The sequence below is a fragment of the Hypanus sabinus genome, chromosome 11, assembly GCF_030144855.1.
Source record: "Hypanus sabinus isolate sHypSab1 chromosome 11, sHypSab1.hap1, whole genome shotgun sequence".
In the NCBI taxonomy this organism is placed as follows: domain Eukaryota; kingdom Metazoa; phylum Chordata; class Chondrichthyes; order Myliobatiformes; family Dasyatidae; genus Hypanus; species Hypanus sabinus.
Window position 1 is genome coordinate 393,078 of NC_082716.1, and position 15,802 is coordinate 408,879.

Consider the following 15,802-nt stretch of genomic DNA (forward strand, 5'->3'; position numbering starts at 1 on the left):
CCATGATGGAATGACGGAACAGACCGATGGGCTGAATGGTCTAATTCCGCTCCTCAATCTTACCGTCGTAAGGTGTGAGTCCTGAGGCTCCTATAGCTTCTTCCTCATGGCAGCAATGAGAAGAGAGCATGACCTGGGTGACTGGTTGGTTGATTGATTCTGGATACTCCTTTCCTGTGAGAATTCCCTGTGTAGATGTGCCAAATGATGGGGAGTGTTTTATTCATGATGGACTGGGCTGTATCCACTACTTTTTGTAGGCTTTTCTGTTCAAGGGCATTGGTGCTTCCATACCAAGCTGTGATTTAACCAGTCAATATCGTCTCCACCACACATCTATATAGATTAGTCAACGTTTAGATACAGTAGATGTCATGCTGAACCTTATCTTTGCCTCTCATAATTGGAATATTTTGATATGGTCGTCCATGATTTTCTCACATTCCAAAGAATGAAGACATTGTCTACAGAGCCTCTTCTTGTTACTCAGGGCCACAAGTCTAGGCAACAGCCTGCTAAATCCTGTCCATACTCTTTCCAGCTTAACCATGTCTTTCAATCAAAATTATGCACAGCATTCTAAGTGTGGCCTCACCAACTCCTATACTCAGTGCCCTGAATGATGAGGGTCAGCATACTAAATGCCCTTTTCCACCACTTACAATTAACTATGTACTTGTACTCCTTGGGTCCCCTATTCCATTATACTCCCATGTGGCCCACCATTCACAATGAGAGTCCTACACTAGTTTGACTTTCCAAAATGCATCACTTGCACTGATCTATATTAAATTCCATTTGCCACTCCTCAACCCACTTCCCTAACAGATCAAGAATTCCCTGTAATCTACAATAACCTTCTTCACTATCAACACCACCTCCAAATTCTGTGTCATTTGCAAACTTACTAATGAAATTGGCTGTGTGGGAGAAGACAGAGAGTGGTAGTGGATGATTGCTTCTCAGACTGGAGGCCTGTGACTAATGGTGTGCCTCAGGGATCTGTGCTGGGACCATTGTTGTTTGTTGTCTATATCAATGATATAGATGATAATGAGGTAAATTGGATCAGCACGTTTGCTGATGACTCTAAGATTGGAGGTGTTGTGGACAGCGAGGAAGGCTTTCAAAGCTTGCAGAGGGATCTGGACCAACTGGAAAAATGGGCCAGAAAATGACAGATGGAATTTAATGCTGACAAGTGTGAGGTGTTGCAGTTTGGAAGGACAAATCAAGGTAGGACATACATGGTAAATGGTAGGGCACTAAGAAGTGTGAAGGAACAAAGGGATCTGGGAGTTTAGATACATAATTCCCTGTAAGTGGTGTCACAGGTAGACAGGGTTGTAAAGAAGGCTTTTGACATCCGGGCATTCATAAATCAAAGTATTGAGTATAGGAGTTGGGATGTTATGGTGAGGTTGTATAAGACATTGGGGAGGCCAAATTTGCAGTATTGTGTACAGTTCTGGTCACCTAACTATAAGAAGGATATCAGTAAAATTGAAAGAGTGCAGAGAAGATTTACTAGGATATTGCTGGGTCTTCAGGAGTTGAGTTACAGGGAAAGATTGAACAGGTTAGGACTTTATTCCTTGGCGCGTAGAAGAATGAGACAATAGACAATAGGTGCAGGAGTAGGCCAATTGGCCCTTCGAGCCAGCACCGCCATTCAATGTGATCATGGCTGATCATCCACCATCAGTAACCTGTTCCTGCCTTCTCCCCATATCCCTTGACTCCGCTATCTTTAAGAGCTTTACCTAATTCTTTCTTGAAAGCATCCAGAGAATTGGCCTCCACTGCCTTCTGAGGCAGAGCATTCCATAGATCCACAACTCGCTGGGTGAAAATGTTTTTCCTCAACTCTGTTCTAAATGGCCTACCCCTTATTCTTAAACTGTGGCCTCTAGTTCTGGACTCCCCCAACATCGGGAACATGTTTCCTGCCTCTAGCGTGTCCAGTCCCTTAATAATCTTATATGTTTCAATTAGATCTCCTCTCATCCTTCTAAATTCCAGTGTATACAAGCCCAGTCACTCCAATCTTTCAAGATATGACAATCCCACCATCCCGGGAATTAACCTCGTGAACCTATGCTGCACTCCCTCAATAGCAAGAATGTCCTTCCTCAAATTTGGAGACCAAAACTGAACACAATACTCCAGGTGTGATCTCACCAGGGCCCTGTACAACTGCAGAAGGACCTCTTTGCTCCTATACTCAACTCCCCTTGTTATGAAGGCCAACATGCCATTAGCTTTCTTCACTGCCTGTTGTACCTGCATGCTTACTTTCAGTGACTGATGAACAGGGACACCTAGATCTCGTTGTACTTCCCCTTTTCCTAAATTGACACAATTCAGGTAGTAATCTGCTTTCCTGTTCTTGCCACCAAAGTGGATAACCTCACATTTATTCACATTAAACTGCATCTGCCATGCATCTGCCCACTCACCCAACCCTGTCCAAGTCACCCTACATTCTCCTAACATCCTCCTCATATTTCACACTGCCACCCAGCTTTGTGTCATCTGCAAATTTGCTAATGTTACTTTTAATCTCTTCATCTAAATCATTAAGGTATATTGTAAATAGCTGCGGTCCCAGCACCAAGCCTTGCAGTACCCCACTTGTCACTGCCTGCCATTCTGAAAAGGACCCATTAATCCCTACTCTTTGGTTCCTGTCTGCCAACCAATTTTCTGTTAGTACCCTACCCCCAATACCATGCGCTCTAATTTTGCCCACTAATCTCCTATGTGGGACCTTATCAAAGGCTTTTGGAAAGTTCAGATACACTACATCCACTGGCTCTCCCTTGTTCATTTTCATAGTTACATCCTCAAAAAATTCCAGAAGGTTAGTCAAGCATGATTTTCCCTTCGTAAATCCATGCTGACTCGGACTGATCCTGTTACTGCTATCCAAATGTGCCATTATTTCATCTTTTATAATTGACTCTAGCATCTTCCCCACCACTGATGTCAGGCTAACTGTCTATAATTCCCCGTTTTCTCTCTCTCTCCTTTCTTAAAAAGTGGGATAACATTAGCTATCTTCCAATCCGCAGGAACTGATCCTGAATCTATAGAACATTGGAAAATGATTACCAATGCGTCCATGATTTCTAGAGCCACCTCCTTAAGTACCTTGGGATGCAGACCATCGGGCCCTGTGGATTTATCAGCCTTCAGTCCCATCAGTCTACCCAACACCATTTTCTGCCTAATGTGAATTTCCTTCAGTTCCTCCGTTACCCTAGGTCCTCTGGCCACTATTACATCTGGGAGATTGTCTGTGTCTTCCCTAGTGAAGACAGATCCAAAGTACCTGTTCAGCTCATTTGCCATTTCCTTGTTCCCCATAATAAATTCACCTGTTTCTGCCTTCAAGGGCCCAACTTTGGTCTTAACTAATTTTTTTCCTCTTCACATACCTAAAGAAGCTTTTACTATCCTCCTTTATATTCTTGGCTAGCTTATCTTCGTACCTCATCTTTTCTCCCCATATTGACTTTTTAGTTATCTTCTGTTGCTCTTTAAAAGTTTCCCAATCCTCTGGCTTCCCACTCATCTTTGCTATGTTATACTTCTTGTCTTTTATTTTTAAACTATCCTTGACTTCCCTTGTCAGCCATGGTCGGCTCCTACCCTCCTTAGAATCTTTCTTCCTCTTTGGAATGAACTGATCCTGCACCTTCTGTATTATTCCCAGAAATACCTGTCATTGTTGTTCCACTGTCATCCCTGCTAGGGTATCCTTCCAGTCAATTTTGGCTAGTTCCTCCCTCATGTCTCCATAGTCCCCTTTGTTCAACTGTAATACTGACACTTCTGCTTTTCTCTTCTCCCTCTCAAATTGTAGATTAAAACTAATCATATTAAGCTCACTACCTCCTAATGACTCCTTTACCTTGAGTTTCCTTATCAAATCCGGTTCATTACACAACAACTAAATCCAGAATTGCCTTTTCCTTGGTAGGCTCCAGTACAAACTGCTCTAAGAATCCATCTTGGAGGCACTCCACAAATTCCCTTTCTTGGGGTCCAGTACCAACCTGATTTTCTCAGTCTACCTGTATGTTGAAATCCCCCATTACAACCATAGCAATACCTTTGTGACATGCTAATTTTAGCTCTTGATTCAACATGCACCCTATATCCAGGCTACTATTTGGGGGCCTGTAGATAACTCCCATTAGGGTATTTTTGCCCTTACAATTTCTCAGTTCTATCCATACTGACTCTACATCTCCTGATTCAATCTCCTGATTGTAGGCCGCATCTTGGGTAATGATGAGTCTGAGTACAGAGAGGAAATTAAGAACCTGGTGGCATAGACAATAACCTATCCCTCAACGTCAGCAAGATGAAGGAATTGGTTGTTGACTTCAGAAGGAGTAGCAGACCGCACGACCCCATCTACTTCGGTGGTGCACAGGTGGAACAGGTCAAAAGCTTTAAGTTCCTTGGGGTGAATATCACAAATGACCTGCCATGGTCTAACCAAGCAGAGTCCACTGCCAAAGAAGGCCCACCAGCACCTTTACTTCCGGAGAAAGCTGAAGAAGTTTGGCCTGTCCCCTAAAACCCTCACTAATTTTTATAGGTGCACCGTAGAAAGCATTCTTCTAGGGTGCATCACAACCTCGTATGGAAGTTGTCCTGTCCAAGACCGGAAGAAGCTTCAGAAGATCGTGAACCTAGCCCAGCACATCACACAAACCAATCTTCCATCCTTGGACTCAGTTTACACTACACACTGTCAAAGCAGTGCTGCCAGGATCAAGGATAAGTCTCACCCAGCCAACACACTTTTTGTCCCACTTCCCACCAGAAGAAGTTTCGGAAGCATGAAGACACATACGGCCAGATTTGGGAACAGCTTTTCTCCAACTGTGATAAGACTGCTGAACAGATCCTGACCTGGATCTGGGCCGTACCTTCCAAATATCTAGACCTGACTTGCACTACCATATTTTCCCTTTTCTATTTTCTAATTATGATTTATAATTTAAATTTTTATTATATTTATAGCTCTCATCCCTGTGGCACAACACTAGACACCATCAACTTGCACCCTCTGTTTCCTACCTCTGAGCCACTACAGAATCCAGCTCTCCCTGGATTTTGTGGGGCCTAACCTTCCAGATCAGCTTTCCATATGGGACCTTGTTGAAGGCTTTGCTAAAGACCAAACAGCCAATCCCTGTTGCCTGGGTCTCTAACCAAAAGTGGTACAGTTTATTGCCCTCCACAGATGCTGCTGACCTGCAGAGAGATGAGGGCAAGAGAAAGCGAAGTATAAGGGATAAAGATAAGGCTAGGGGATGGCCATGGGGTGCATGTGAGAAGTGGGGGTTGATGGTGTGGAGAGGGAGAGAAGGGGAGAGGATGAGAGGTTGAGGGTGGAGGCAGCAGGGGAGAGATGGCAGGAGAGGAGTTGGTTGGTGGGGTTGGGGAATAAGGGTGTGAGGATTGGGTTTGGCATTGATGGGAAAGAGAAGGGTGATGGGTGAGTGGGAGGAGGTTGGGGTGGGTGGTGGGCAATGTGTGGGACATTCCGGGCAATCGAGTGCTAACTGGTCCTCCCCCATTACCTTTTCGATGGATTCGAGGGTGTCGGTGTACTTCTCCTCAGTCTGTTTAATCTCCAACAGGCAGCAGGTACGGACGTCACTCTCCACCGGTCTCTGCACAAGTACACAGGTTGTCTCTCACACAGCTCTGATATTAGAAACCCCATGAGATTGTCTAAAGCACAAGCCTTTCACAAGAGAGAAAACCAGGCAAAGAAACCCCCATGCAGAAACACAACAAGGGGGCAGAACCACACACACAAATTGCTGGGGGAACTCAGCAGGTCAAGCAGCATCGAAGAAAGGAATAAACAGTTGACGTTCCGGGCCAAGACACTTCTTCAGGACTGGGAAAAAGGATAAGAAGTCAGAGTAAGAAGATGGAAGGGAAGGGAGGAAGAAATACCAGGTAGTGGGAGAGACGTAAAACTGGGAGAGGAGGAGAGGGTGAAATAAAGAGCTGGGAGTTGATTGGTGAAAGAGCTAGGAGAGGAGGAAGATTATATGAGAGGGTAGAAGACCATTGAAGAAAGGGAAGGAGGAGAAACATCAGAGGAGGGTGATGGGCAGGTGAGGAAAAAGGTGAGAAAGGGCAACAGAAATGGGGAATGGTGAAGGGGGGGGGCAATTACCAGAAGTTCAAGAAATCAATGTTCATGCCATCAGGTTGAAGGCTATCCAGGTGGACAGAATATCAGGTGTTGTTCCTCTAACCTGAGTGTGGTCTCATTACATCAGTAGAGGAGGCCATGGACTGACATGTCAGAATGGGAATGGGATGTAGAATTACAATGGGTAGCTATGGGGAAATCCTGCTTTTCAGGAGGACGGCACGTAGCTACTTGGCAAAGTGGTCTCCCAATCTACATCGGATCTCACCAATATACAGGAGGCTACAGCAGGAGCACTGAATACAGTTGATGACTCACTGGAGAAGTATCACCTCATCTGGAAGGACTGTCTTGAGCCCTGAATGGTACTGAGGGAGGAGGCATAGGGGCATACACATAGGTGTGATACTTGTTCCGCTTGCAGAGATAAGTACCAGGAGGGAGATCAGTGGGGAGGGACGAATGGACAAGGGAGTGATCCCTGCAGAAAGAAGAAAGGGGGGGGGGTATGGAAAGATGTGCTTGGTGGTGGGATCCTGTTGGAGATGCAGAAGTTGTGGAGAATTATGTGCTGGTCACAGAGGCTAATGGGGTGGTAGGTTAGGACAAGAGGAACCCCATCCCTGGTGTGGCAGTGGGAGCATGGGGTGAGGGAAGTGTTGATGATGGAGGGAGGGAAGCCCTTTTCTTTGAAGGAGGAGGATATCTCATTAGTTCTGGAATGAAAAGCCTCATCCTGAGAGCAGATGTGGCGGAGACAGAGGAACTGAGAGAAGTGGTTGGCATTTTTACAAGTGATAGGATGGGAAGAGGTATTGTCCATGCAGGTGTGATAATCAGTGGATTTATAAAAGATATCACTGAATAGACTGTCTCTAGAGATAGAGCAAAGAGATCAAGAAAGGGGAAGGAAGTGTTGGAAATAGATCAAGTAAATTTGAGGGCAGAGTGGAAGTTGGAGGCAAAGGTGGACAGGGAGAGGTGTAGGGTCCAGAGTAGGTTACAGAGACAGGGAGATGTGTAGAGGCTGTAGGGGTTACAGAGACAGGGAGGGTTGTAGGGGATGAAAGGAGTCAAAGAGACAAGGAGGGGGTGTTGGGGCCGGGGGGCAGATTATGGAGACAGAGAGATATACAGAGGCTGGACAGAGACAGGGAGGAGTGCAGGGGCCAAAAAGGTTTCAGAACGAGGAAGGGGTGTAGGGGATGGAGGTGGTTGTAGAGATAGGGAGAGGTGTAGGTGCTAGAGGGGACTACAGGGATAGGGAGGGGTATAAGGGCCAGGGGTTACAGAGACAGTGAGAAATGTAGAAGATGGAAGGAGTTACAGAGACAGGGCAGGGTGTAGAGGCCACAAGGATTACAGATACAGGAAGTGGTGTCCCAGCTGGAAGGATTTACAGATGGGAAGGGTGTAGGGCTGGTGGGTTACAGAAACAGGGAGGGTTTCTTGGGGCCAGAGAGGGGTTTCAGAGGTGGGGCGGGGTGTAGAGGCCAGAGAGAAAGGGAGGGATGTAGGGTTGGAGGGGGTTACAGAGATCAGGGGGATGTCAGGGCTGGAGGGTGTAACAGAGGCAGAGAGTGGTATAGCAGTCAAAAGGGGTTACTGAGATGGTGGGGGGGGGGGAAGAGTGTAGAGGCTAGAAGGGGTTACAGAGACAGGGAAGTGTATAGGGGGCTACAGAGACTAGGAGCGGTCTTGTAGCCGGAGAGGGTTATAGAGACATGGAGGGGTGTAGTGACCCCAGGAGTTTATAAAAACATGGAGGGGTGTAGGATCTAGAAGGGGGCTTACAGAGCCAAAGAGGGATGTAGGGTTACAGAGGCAGGTATTAGATAATAAATGTGTTTGAACTGAGGACTTGCGAATTCTATTATTCACTCACTGCTGGAACATGTAAGCCTGGGAGATATTGAAAATATCGAAAATCAATGCAATTTGAAACTTCCTTACCCAACTCTTAATGAAATTTCCCCTTCCCCTTTTGGCTGCATCTCCCCACCTAGATCAGTTGCACAAGTCGTACAGAGGGTCTTACTATTGGTTGGGCTGCTTCAACCTTCATCAAGACCTCGTAAACTTCTCCACCTTCGTCATCACCGTAGACACAGTCATAGAGATCTTCCTCATCTTCCACACTCTCCTCACTGTAACACAAACCACAGGATCTGCTGTAGGTACTGGGCACCTGGAGAGCTGCCACAACACAGACACCACACAACATAGGCTCAACAACACAGACAGAACACATGAAAACATATGGGTTCCACAACATGGGCCCATGTGTCCCACAACATGGACAGTATACATCATGTGGGTTCTACAAAATGGCAGAATACAACACTGGTTCCACAACACAGACAGAATATATCACGTGGATTCCACAACAAAGACCTGGCCACAGCTGGAATGTCCCATAGTGTTTGGTGCAGTGTGGAGAGCATGATTTGCCAGCTTCAAGCAGAGTCTCTAAGGAGCTCCTCTGGCCAGAGTGCTGAGGGTTGGGATATGAACTCTGTGTTCAGTGACACTGGGAACATCTGCACAGCCTTTTTCTAAAAATGTTCATTCAACTTGGGACTGGTGAAAACATCACAACTGAACAATAGTGTTATCCCCAACAGTGTGACCCTCAGTACCACCCCTCACACAGTGTGATCCTCCCTCAGTACCACCCCTCCCACAATGTGACCCTCCCTCAGTGCCACCTTTCCACAGTGTGACCCTCCCTCAGTGCCACAGTGTGAGAGGAAACTGAAGTTCCCGGGGCAGCCCTGTAAATGCCATAAACATAGCACTAGATGTCAGGATCGAACCAGGGTCTTCGTAGTGCTGGAAGCAAAACTAAAATATTATTCATACATTCGTATTTGTTATCAATGACTTGAATGTAATTTCAACCATAAAGTGTTCAACCTACTCAATAAGATCAGCAAGGCTCTTGTAAATGTCTTCATCGGCTTCAGAAGTTTCTGTGGGAAATGGTCTGAAAAAGAATCACATCAGTTGTTGCAGTTGGTGAGGCTCTATTCGGAATGTAGTGTTCACCCTCCATATTCGGAATATTGTGTTCATCCTCTGTATTTGGAACACTGTGTTCACCCTCCATATTCAGGATGTTGTGTTCCATTTTGGTCACCCTACTACAGCAAAGATACAGTTAAGCTGGAATGAGTGCAAAGGAGATTTGTGAGGATGTTGTCAGACTTGTGGGACGGAGAAGGAGGGAGTTGAGCAGGCAGATTTGCTATAACTGTTGGGTGGAGTTTAAACTCGGTTGGCAGAGAGATGGGAATCAGACAGTTAGGTAATATGATGGAGCTAAAGAAGCAAAGGTAGAGTTAATATACATTAAACTAGAACACATTAAAATAATAACAATTCAGAATGTTATGTGAGTGCCACTGAAAAAGTGCAACACAGGTAAACAATAAAGTGCAAGATCATAACGAGATAGATTCTGAGACAAAGAGTTCTACCCCTAACAGTGGGGTAGAAACTGTACTTGAGCTTTGTGGTACATGCTTTCAGGCTTTTGTATTTTATGCCTGAGAGGGAGGGAAGAGAGAACATCCAGGGTGGGTGGGGTCTTTGATTATACTTACTGTTTTACCCAGGGAAGAAGAGAGAATATTCAGGGTTATATTCATGCACTTTGGTGGAAGAAGTAAACGGGCAGGCTATTATTTAGACAATAGACAATAGGTGCAGGAGTAGGCTATTCAGCCTTTCAAGCCAGCACCGCCATTCAATGTGATCATGGTTGATCATCCATCATCAGTAACCTGTTCCTGCCTTCCCCCCCATATCCTTTGACTCTGCTATCTTTAAGAGCTCTATCTAACTCTTTCTTGAAAGCATCCAGAGAATTGGCCTCCACTGCCTTCTGAGGCAGAGCATTCCATAGATCCACAACTCTCTGGGTGAAAAAGTTTTACCTGAAAAAGTTTTTCCTTAGACAGGGAGAGAATTCAAAATGCAAAGATGCAAAGGGACTTGGGAGTCCTTGTGCAAGATACCCTAAAGGTTAACCTCCAGGTTGAGTTGGTGGTGAAGAAGGCGAATGCAAGATTGGCATTCATTTTGTTACGAAGGATGAACAGCTCTGATAGGCAGAAGGGTACAGAGTTGCCCATGTCCCCCTCCCCTGGGAGAATTACAAACTGTTACTGTTGCCATGCTGCTAATGAGAGAGAAAGAGATGGGTTTGAACCCTAACCCTAACCTCTGACAGCCCTCCACACTATCCACAACACCTCCAACCTTTGTGTCATCAGGAAACTTACTAACTCATCCCTCCACTTCCTCATCCAGGTCACTTATAAAAATCACAAAAGGTATGGGTCCCAGAACAGATCACTGAGGCACTCCACTGGAGACCGACCTCCATGCAGAATATGACCCGTCTACAACCACTCTGTGCCTTCTGTGGGAAAGCCAGTTCTGGATACACAAAGCAATGTCCTCTTGGATCATATGCCTTCTTACCTTCTCAATAAGCCTTGCATGGGGTACTTTATCAAATGCCTTGCTGAAATCCATATACACTACATCTACTACTCTTCCTTCATCAATGTGTTTAGTCACATCCTCAACAAACTCAATCAGGCTCGTAAGGCACAACCTGCCCTTGACAAAGCCATGCTGACTATTCCTAATAATTTTATACCTCTCTGAATGTTCATAAATCCTGCCTCTCAGGATCTTCTCCATCAATTTACCAACCACTGAGGTAAGACTCACTGGTCCACAATTTCCTGGGCTATCTACTCCCTTTCTTGAATAAAGATACAACATCTGCAACCCTCCAATCCCACAGAACCTCTCCTGTTCCCACTGAGGCTGCAAGGATCAGTTCCAGAGGCTCAGCAATCTCCTCCCTTGCCTCCCACAGTAGCCTGGGGTACATTTCATCCAGTCCTGGCAACTTATCCAACTTGATGCTTTCCAAAAGCTCCAGCATATTCTCTTTCTTAATATCTACATGCTCAAATTTTTCAGTCTGCTGCAAGTCATCACTACCATCACCAAGATCTTTTTCTACAGTGAATACTGAAGCAAAGTATTCATTAAGTATCTCTGCTATTTCCTCCGGTTCCATACACACTTTCCCACTGTCACACTTGATCAGTCCTATTCTTGCAAATCTTATCCTCCTGCTCTTCACATACTTGTAAAATGCCTTGGGGTTTTCCTTAATCCTACCTGCCAAGACCTTCTCATGGCCCCTTCTGGCTCTCCAAATTTCCTTAAGCTCCTTCTTGCTAGCCTTATAATCTTCTAGATCTCTAACATTACCTAGCTCTCTGAACTTCTTGTAAGCTTTTCTTTTCTTCTTGACGAGATTTATTACAGCCTTTGTACACCACGGTTCCTGTACCCGACCATAACTTCCCTGTCTCATTGGATTGTACCTATGCAGAACTCCACACAAATATTTCCTGAACATTTTCCACATGTCTTCCATACTTTTCCCTAAGAACATCTGTTTCCAATTTCCTGCCTGATAGGTTCAAATAAAGGGGCAGACTATTATTCAAATGGGGAGAGAATTCAAAGTTCTGAGATGCAACGGGACGTGGGAGTCCTCGTGCAGGATACCCTTAAGGTTAACCTCCAGGTTGATCTGGTGGTGAAGAAGGCGAATACAATGTTGGCATTCATTTCTAGAGGAGCAGGGATGTGATGTTGAGGCTGTATAAGGCACTGGTAAGACCTCACTTGAAGTACTGTGTGCAGTTTTGGGCTCCTTATTTAAGAAAGGATGTGCTGGTGTTGGAGAGGGTTCAGAGAAGATTCACCAGAATGATTCCAGGAATGAGAGGGTTAACCATATAAACATTAAAAAATTACAGCACAGAAACAGGCCATCATGGCCCTTCTAGTCCGTGCTGAATGATTACTCTCACCTAGTCCCACTGGCCTGCACTCAGCCCATAACCCTCCATTCCTTTCCTGTCCATATACCTATCCAATTTTACTTTAAATGACAATACCGAACCTGTCTCTGCCACTTCTACTGGAAGGTCGTTCCACACAGCTACCACTCTCTAAGTAAAGAAATTTCCCTTCGTGTTACCCTTAAACATTTGCCCCCAACTCTCAACTCATGTCCTCTTGTTTGAATCTCCCCAACTCTGAATGGAAAAAGCCAATCCACGTCAGCTCTATCTATCCCTCTCATAACTTTAAATACCTCTATCAAGTCCCCCCTCAACCTTCTATGCTCCAAAGAATAAAGACCTAACTTGCTCAACCTTTCTGTGTAACTTAGGTGCTGAAACCCAGGTAACATTCTAGTAAATCTTCTCTGTGCTCTCTCTATTTTGTTGATATCTTTCCAGTAATTCAGTGACCAGAACTGTATACAATACTCCAAATTCAGGCTTACCAATGCCTTGTACAATTTTAAAATTACATCCGAACTCCTATACTCAATGCTCTCATTTATAAAGGTCAGCATACCAAAAGCTTTCTTCACCACCCTATCCACATGAGATTCCACCTTCAGGGAACTATGCACCATTAGTCCTAGATCACTCTGTTCTACTACATTCTTCAATGCCCTACAATTCACCATGTATGTCCTATTTGGATTATTCCTACCAAAATGTAGCACCTCACAACAACATTAAACTCCATCTGCCATCGTTCAGCCCATTCTTCTAACTGGCCTAAATCTCTCTGCAAGCTTTGAATACCTACTTCATTATTCACAATGGCACCTACCTTAGTATCATCTGCATAGTTACTAATCCAATTTACCTCCCCATCATCCAGATCATTAATGTAAATGACAAACAACATTGGACCCAATACAGATCCCTGAGGTAGTCACCGGCCTCCAACCTGACAAACAGTTATCCACCACTACTCTCTGGCATCTCCCATCCAGCCACTGGTGAATCCATTTTACTACTTCAATATTAATACCTAAAGGTTGAACCTTCCTAACTAACCTTCCATGTGGAACCTTGTCAAAGGCCTTACTGAAGTCCATATAGACAACATCCACTGCTTTACTCGTCAACTTTCCTTGTAACCTCTTCAAAAAATTCAATAAGATTTGTCAAACATGACCTTCCATGCACAAATCCATGCTGACTGTTCCTAATCAGACCCTATCCAGATAATTATATATACCATCTCTAAGAATACTTTCCATTAATTTACCCCCCACCCCCCATTGGCATCAAACTGATTGCTAGGTTTACTCTTAAAACCTTTTTAAACAATGGAACCACATGAGCAATACGCCAATCCTCCGACACCATCCCTGTTTCTAAGGACATTTGAAATATTTCAGTCAGAGCCCCTGCTATTTATACACTAACCTCCCTCAAGAACCTAGGGAATATCCTGTCAAGACTTGGAGATTTATCCACTTTTATATTCCTTAAAAGCACCAGTACTTCCTCTTCTTTAATCATCATAGTTTCCATAACTTCCCTACTTGTTTTCCTTACCTTACACAATTCAATATCCTTCTCCTTAGTGAAAACTGAAGAAAAGAAATTGTCCAAAATCTCCCCCATCTCTTTCGGCTCCACACAGAGCTGTCCACTCTCATTCTCTAAGGGACCAATTTTATCCCTCACTATCCTTTTGCTATTAAAATAACTGTAGAGACCTTTTGGATTTATTTTCACCTTACATGCCAAAGCAACCTCGTATCTTCTTTTAGCTTTTCTAATTTCTTTCTTAAGATTCTTCTTACATTTTTTATATTCCTCGAGCACCTCATTTACTCCATGCTGCCTATATTTATTATAGATCTCCCTCTTTTTCCGAACCAAGTTTCCAATACCCCTTGAAAGCCATGGCGCTCTCAAACTTTTAACCTTTCCTTTCAACCGAACAATAACATAAAGATTCTGTAACCTCAAAATTTCACCTTTAAATGACCTCCATTTCTCTATTACATCCTTCCCATAAAACAAATTGTCCCAATCCAATCCTTCTAATTCCTTTTGCATCTCCTCAAGGTTAGCCTTTCTCCAATCAAAAATCTCAACCCTGGGTCCAGTCCTATGCTTCTCCATAATTATATTGCAACTAATGGTATTGTGATCACTGGACCCGAAGTGCTCCCCAACACATCCGTCCGTCACCTGACCTATCTCATTCCCTAACAGAAGATCCAACACTGCCCCTTCTCTAGTTGGTTCCTCTATGCATTGCTGCAAAAACTATCCTGCACACATTTTACAAACTCCAAACCATCCATCCCTTTTACAGTATGGGCTTCCCAGTCTATGTGTGGAAAATTAAAATCTCCCACAATCACAACCCTATGCTTACTACAAATATCTGCTATCTCCTTGCAAATTTTCTCCTCCAATTCTCGCTCCCCATTAGGTGGTCTATAATACACCCCTATCAGTGTTACTACACCTTTCCCATTCCTCAATTCCACCCAAATAGTCTCCCTAGATGCGCCCTCTAATCTATCCTGCCAGAGCACCGCTGTAATATTTTCTCTGACAAGCAACACAACACCTCCCCCTCTTGTCCCTCCAATTCTATCACACCTGAAGCAACAAAATCCAGGAATATTTAGTTGCCAATCACACCCCTCCTGCAACCATGTTTCACTAATAGCTACCACATCATATTTCCAGGTATCAATCCATGCTCTAAGCTCATCCATCTTTCTTACAATGCTCCTAGCATTAAAATAAATGCACTTAAGAAATTCTCCACCTCTTCCTCTCTGTTTATCTCTAACAGTACGAAGAACTTTACTGTCTTCTTTTTCTTCCTTCTCCCATACATATGTTCCTATATTCTGGTTCCCCTCCCCCCTCATATGTAGTTTAAATCCACTGGAGCCTCTCTAACAAACTTACCTGCAAGGATACTTGTCCCCCTCCAGTTCAGATGTAAACCGTCCCACCGGAACAGATCCCACCTTCCCTGGAAAACTGCCCAATTATCTGTAAATCTGAAGCCCTCCCTCCTGCACCATGTCTTCAGCCACGTGTTGATCTGCACTCTCTTACTATTTCTAAACCCACCTGCATGTGGCACTGGTAGCAATCCTGAAATTGCTATCCTGGAGGTCCTGTCCTTTAACTTGGCACCTAGCTCCCTAAACTCACCTTTCAGGATCTCCTCACTCTTCCCACCCACGTCATTGGTCCCTACATGGTCCACGACATCCGGCTGCTCACCCTCCCTCTTGAGAATACTGAGCATTCGATCCGAGATATCGCGGACCCTGGCACCAGGGAGGCAACAGACCATCCAGGATTCTCGATCTCTTCCACAGAACCTCCTATCTGTCCCCCTAACTATCGAATCCCCTATCATTACTGCTCTCCTCTTTTCCCTCCTTCCCTTCCGAGCTGAGGGTCTAGTCTCGGTGACAGAGATGCAACCACTGCAACTTGTCCCTGGGAGGATGTCCCCACCAACAGTATCCAAAACGGTATACTTATTGTTGATGGGAACGGCCACAGGGGTGCTCTACTCTTCGTGTCTATTCCCCTTCCCTCTCCTGACAGTCACCCAGCTACCTGTCTCCTGACTCCTCGGGGCGACGACCTCCCTGAAACGCCTGTCTGTTTTTGCCTCTGCCTCCTGAATGATCTGAAGTTCATCCAGCTC

The 15,802-nt window shown here is 44.7% G+C and overlaps 1 protein-coding gene across 1 annotated transcript in view; it reads right to left on the minus strand.

Annotated features, from left to right (window-relative positions):
• LOC132401643 (guanine nucleotide exchange factor VAV3) overlaps positions 1–15,802 on the minus strand; it is a 451,830-nt gene that overhangs the window by 273,079 nt on the left and 162,949 nt on the right. The window contains exons 4-6 of the mRNA XM_059983657.1: positions 9,114–9,179; positions 8,232–8,340; positions 5,604–5,696 (exon numbers count right to left, since the gene is read on the minus strand). Coding sequence (XP_059839640.1) covers positions 5,604–5,696; positions 8,232–8,340; positions 9,114–9,179 — 268 coding nt within the window. The remainder of the gene's footprint in view (positions 1–5,603; positions 5,697–8,231; positions 8,341–9,113; positions 9,180–15,802) is intronic.